Source organism: Dromiciops gliroides, chromosome 2, assembly GCF_019393635.1.
Source record: "Dromiciops gliroides isolate mDroGli1 chromosome 2, mDroGli1.pri, whole genome shotgun sequence".
Classification (NCBI taxonomy): domain Eukaryota; kingdom Metazoa; phylum Chordata; class Mammalia; order Microbiotheria; family Microbiotheriidae; genus Dromiciops; species Dromiciops gliroides.
This window is the reverse complement of record NC_057862.1, coordinates 622424647-622430423: the sequence shown is the minus strand read 5'-3', so window position 1 is coordinate 622430423 and position 5777 is coordinate 622424647. Positions and strand designations below refer to the sequence as shown.

At 38.7% G+C, this 5777-nt stretch overlaps 1 protein-coding gene across 1 annotated transcript; it reads right to left on the bottom strand.

Moving 5' to 3' along the window:
- Positions 1-4435: 4435 nt before the first annotated feature.
- On the bottom strand, positions 4436-5371 carry LOC122739404 (olfactory receptor 1030-like). The gene has a single exon (XM_043981162.1). It carries the CDS (start codon positions 5369-5371, stop codon positions 4436-4438), a length of 936 nt encoding a protein of 311 aa, XP_043837097.1.
- Between the last annotated feature and the right edge of the window lie 406 nt (positions 5372-5777).

The following is a 5777-nucleotide window of genomic DNA, read 5'->3' as shown; positions in this document are numbered from 1 at the left end:
ACAGGCTCTCAGCTAAGAGAGTGGGAGGAACATTATTCATGGTAACTTTTAGGAGGGATAAAAAATTTTGGAAAAGACACTGTGGTGAATGGGATAGTGAATCTATAAGGGAAATTTAAAAGGATTACCTTGGCACCCATTTCAAATTATATAATATAAATTTGTTAATGGACCCAGTCAACATAGTTTTGAGATTTCCTCCAGCTTAATTAAGCACATGTTTTGGAGTTTGGGGGGGTCTTAATAAGTATATATTGACTGACTGAGATCCCTGGCAAGTTGCCATCTTGCCTCAACTTGCAGAAATTGAGCACATGTTAATACTAGGGAAAAGGGTAGCAGATGGAGGGAGAACCCAAGATTGAGTCTTGGTAAAGCAAGATCAGCAATGAGATTAGGGGGGAAGTTACTCAAGAGAAAAGGATATTGTAGAATTGAACAGCTTTCATGGAGATAAGAAAGGGAGGAGAGTGTAACCAAATGCAAGGATGATTGGCTGGCAAAGACTCAATGAGTCAAGGAATTGGAAACCATAGAGAAGACAAAAACAGGGTTTGCAAGACAGAGGGAGAGGTGGAATTGCAGCAGATTATGTTCAGATAAAGAAATTTTAGAATTCTTAGAACTTTGCTTCCTTATATTCCTTTACCTCTCAATTTCTGACTTCTTCCCCATTCAATAGCAGATGAGGGCCACATACTTCAAAACCATTTCTGCCTCTTCCTATATTGATGAATGCACTTTTCACCAGTCTTAGTCTTTTTGCCAAGTGACTTCTATAGGGGGCCACTCCAACCACAGTTATATGACTGTCTCATACTTCAAACCTGGTGTAGCACAATGTTCATACATGCCAGTACCCTGCCTCTGTTACATCTGTTGTTGTTGTTTTTTAAGTCTCTGGTGGATCACTACCTCCTAGGTGCACAATACATTACCTTTTGGTAGTTCCCATCCTTCCACAACTATGGGGGTCTCTGGTTGAACATTCTTAGTGTTAGGTAGATGTATTTGACTTGAGGCACAGAGAACAAGATGGAGGCATAATTGTCTAAAATGACTACCAAGACTAGCCAGGAGGTGGGGGGGGGAAGGGCATTTAGGTTAGTACCTGAATTACTTATTGATGTAGGCCCAGCTACAAAAAGCATTCAGCACTCTTATGTCTCAGTCTAGATAGAAAAATAGTGATGGAGGATCTATGCCTCATAGTAGGTACACCAGAAATCTGAACAAGTGAGATTACCCTTTTTGAGGTACAGAGGAGTTCAACATGAAGAGTGAATGGGACAACTGATCCAACTAGCTGACAAGAGAGCACCTGGTCATAAAGGCTTGGAAACCATTCCATCTATTTATTAAGGCTGCTGCTTCAGGGTGGTAGAGAATGTGCGAGGTCTAGTGGATATATTGCTCCTGTACCTATCTTTGGATGACTATTGAAGTGAACAAGGTGTCATTTTCATTAGAAACATGGTCAGGGTAGCTTATCTGAAGGCAAATGCTAGAATCCGATTCTTTTCTCATTAATTTTGAATCAAGGTAAGCCACAAGGTAGTGACCTCCTAGCCAGTGTACATGGCCACAGCAATCAGGATGAAATTTAGGCTTCACAGGGGTCATAAAAGGTTCATGTGATTCATCTTCCAGAATCTCAATTGACTCATCTCTTACCATAGGTCACATTTACATGGCCATGAGACACATATTTGTGGAGCTCCATTGGAGGATGTTGTTTATTCAAAAGGCATCATTTGAATCATATCTCTGCTCTTCCAGGGGCATCTGTGAGGTTAGGTCCCCTCCTTACAAGGGAGTTTGAAAGTGGGTCCTCAAGTGCAATGGAGTGGGTCAACAAGCAACAGTTTCTATTAGTGAAGTGATCTGTCTCATATTAAGCTTTGTATGGGACTGCATACACCATTTCCATTTGATGATGGAGGTTTCCCAAATGTCACTGATCTTGTAGGAATTCTTAGACTATAAGATGAAAATCTCCAGATGGAGAATGATTACAATGATGTTGTCCAGGTGTCTTATCTCTAGCAAGAATCAGTAATAAGCTAGGAACCATTACTCATAAGGAATGTAATGGGTCATGACTCCACCAAAGTTACATGTCCAAAATCTCATTTGTTTATACTGGACAGCTTGGTATTTCTGCCAAAGGTTCCAGGTGACATCATTAGTAGTAATGATCATTTGTAATTCAGAAGTATCTAGAGCAATGATTCCAGATACAGGGCATCCCAAATGGACTTTTGGAGGCTCCTAAGTCACCTTATTTGGGGTCCCACTGAAACTGCATACATTGCCATCAATTCTCATATAGAGGGACTACAAGATGATACTTGGAGGGGAGGGGGCATCAGGAGCAACTGTTGTCTCTAGAAGCCAAAAAAGGTTGATGACCCATTTCTTAGTAGTGGGAAGTCTTAGTGCAAGTAGCTTTTTTATCACCTTGGTGAAAATGTCCAACTTCTCCACCCCCCCTAAGTGCTGGAGCTGTTGAAAAAGCCCCTGTATTTTATCAGGGTTGATGACCAAGCCATCACCAATAAACACAGCAAGTTTTCCAAAGCCTTAGATAGAGTTTCTTCACTCAGCACAACCAGAATTATATAATCAGTGCAATGTTGGACTTTCATTCCTTGGATCACAATGAAGTCAGCATTCATTCCAGCTATTGGTGGAAGATTATAGCCAAAATGCATTGTTCTTTTGGCCAGGGAGGAAAATTCCTGGGACAATCCCTGACCCATGACTATTCACATAAATGCCTGGCACATATGATTCATTTAAATGCTTTTTTAAATCAATATATTGATTGAGTGATAGATGGAAAGTCTAGGGAATAGGATCTAGTAACTGGAGGTATCAGTATAGGCTTCCTATAGGAGGTAGCTTTTGAGCTGAGCAAAGAGGGAAGATGGGGGGATTTCATTACAGTCATGGGAATGGTCTATGCAAAGACAGGAAGGTAGAAGATAGAATGTCACATATATGAGGGACAAGTATTCCAATTTGGCTAAAGTTTAGGGTGAGTGAAGGCAAGTACTATTTAACATAACTGTGAAGGTACGCTAGAACCAGATTTTGAAAAGTAAAATAACCCCACAAAAATATTTTTATTATTTATTTCTTTAATGTTCATATTTCTTTATATTATAATTCTTTATTATATTTCTTAGAAAAAAAGAGTTTAGCTTTTTCCTGTGCAGGAGAATGATGTAGTCAACAATGTGCTTTAAGAATATCATTTTGGCAGTTACATGGAGAATGGAATGATAAGGACAGAGACAAAAGGCAAAGAGACCAATTGAGAGATTGTTACAGTAATCAATGTGAAAGGTGATGAGAACATAAACCCAGTTGTGGTTTTGTGAGGAGAGAGAAAGGAAGAAATGTGAGATACAGTCTGGACATAGAATTGAGGAGATTTGGTAATAGATGGGAAGTGAAGTATGAGAAATTTAGACTCATTGAGAATGACTCAAAGGTTGAAAACTTTATTGACTAAAAAAAAATGGCACCATAAACAGAAATTGGGAAGTTGGGCTTAGGGGAAAATATGAGGAATTCAGTTTTGGATCTGTCCACTTTGAGATGTCTATGAGCCATCTAGTTTGAAATGTGCAGTAAGCAATTGGTAGTGTTGGATTAAAATTCAGGAAAGGGATCATGATAAATGTATAAATCTGGGAATCATCTGAATGGAGGTGATAGTTAAACCAAAGGGAATCAAGTATAGAGAAAGAAGAGAAGGGGACCCACAACTGAACCTTGAGGAATAAACTTAAAAAGAGAATCCATTCCATTTCTATCAATATATGGGAATTATATTTTTTCTTTGAAACAGTAGCATGGTTTAGGGAAAAGAGTATTGGATTCAGAATCAGAGGACTTATGCTTGAAGTCTACATGTGCTACTTATATACCTTTAATCAAATCATTTTCACAAGGCTAAGTTTTGTGAGACAGAGTTGTCCTTAGATGGAGATATCTCTGAGACCTTCAATTCAATTCAGCAAGTACTATATTTAATAAGTTCTTACTATGAGCTAGGCACAGTGCTATGTTTTGGGGATAGAAAGATCAAATAAAATAGGCTTTTCTCTCAATAAGCTTACATTTCATTGAAGAAATACATATAGACTTATCAACAATTACCAAACTCATATAACTAATTTCAGGAGGGAGAATTCAAGTTCTACTTTATAGGACAGTTCATAAAATAGCATACAGATTCAGAGGGCACAATGGAAGAATATGTAAGAATGAAATTGGGGAAGCCAAAATGATGAGACTGATGCAAAAGAGTATGAAGAAGTTGGGAATGGTGAAAAAGGAAGAGAAAGAGACACAAAGTGGAGGTTGAAAGCCTGGGGTAGCAGCCCCTTTTTCTGCTAGATGGTCTAAGATGGGGAACATGTTTTTATGTGTCTCTAGTTTTCCCTAGGAGCTTCATTAGTGCTATTTTTACCTCCTTATTTCTCAGGCTGTAGATGAGGGGATTCAAGGTAGGTGTGAAGGCAACATAAAACACAGTGATAATCTTGTCCTTCTCTGGGGAGTACAGGGACTTGGGCCTCATGTAAAGAGACATTACAGTCACAAAAAACAGTATGACAACCACAAGGTGAGAAGAGCAAGTGGAGAAGGCTTTTCTGCGTCCTTGCGCAGAGCGAATTCGAAGGACAATGTTGATGATGTGGGTATAGGAGAAAGTGATGAATATTACAGGGGACAAAAGGGTAAAGATACAAATAATTTGTGAGGCAAGCTCTGCCTGGGATGTGTCTGTACAGGAGAGACGGAACAGGGCAGGCATTTCACACAAAAAATGATTGATAACATTATCCCTACAGAATGAGAGCCGGAAGGTGACTACTGTAACTGCCATGGACATCACAAAGCCACCCATCCAGGACACAGTCACCAGCCTTACACATACACCCCTGTTCATTATGACTGAGTACCTCAAGGGGTCCCGGATAGCAACATAACGATCATAGGCCATCACTGAGAGGATATAGCACTCTGCAATTCCAAAGGACAGGAATGTGAAGACCTGTATGACACAGCAAGAATAGGAGATAGACTTTTTCTCTGTAAAGAAGTGCCTAAGCATCTGTGGGAACACACAGGTTGTATAACAGACTTCGATAATGGACAGATTGGTGAGGAAAAAGTACATGGGGGTATGGAGACTTGTATTCATCATTATCAACAATACAATGAGCAGGTTTCCCAGCAAGATCATCAGGTAGATCATGAAGAAGAGCAGGAAGAGGTGCACCTGAAGCTCAGGCCGGCTGGAGAGACCAAGGAGGATGAACTCAGTCACTGAGGTGAGGTTGCTGCTCTCCATCTTGTTTATTAATCTACTGAGGAAATGGAGCTTTATGGTTACAAAATGTTTTATCTTATCTATCTCATTTGATTCTCATTTTAACCATGTAAAGCAATCAAGGAATAATGTTTTTGCCTTATTTTTTTTTCCTTTTTTTATTAACTTAACAATCATCCATAAACATAAAAGGTCAAAATTGTGAAGAACAAAAAAGAGGATTGTGTATAAACCCATGATCTATTATGTAAGAATTATCTTTAAATTTATATTAAATTGAACAAAATAATAAAATTATAGTCTTTGTTCTTGTTCCCTCCCGAATTTCAATCATTTTGTTTTCTTCTGTATATTTAAAAACATTTTATTGATCTTTTTTGTACATGCTTGTTTCCTATTAAATTACCTTCTTCTAACTCCAAATAAA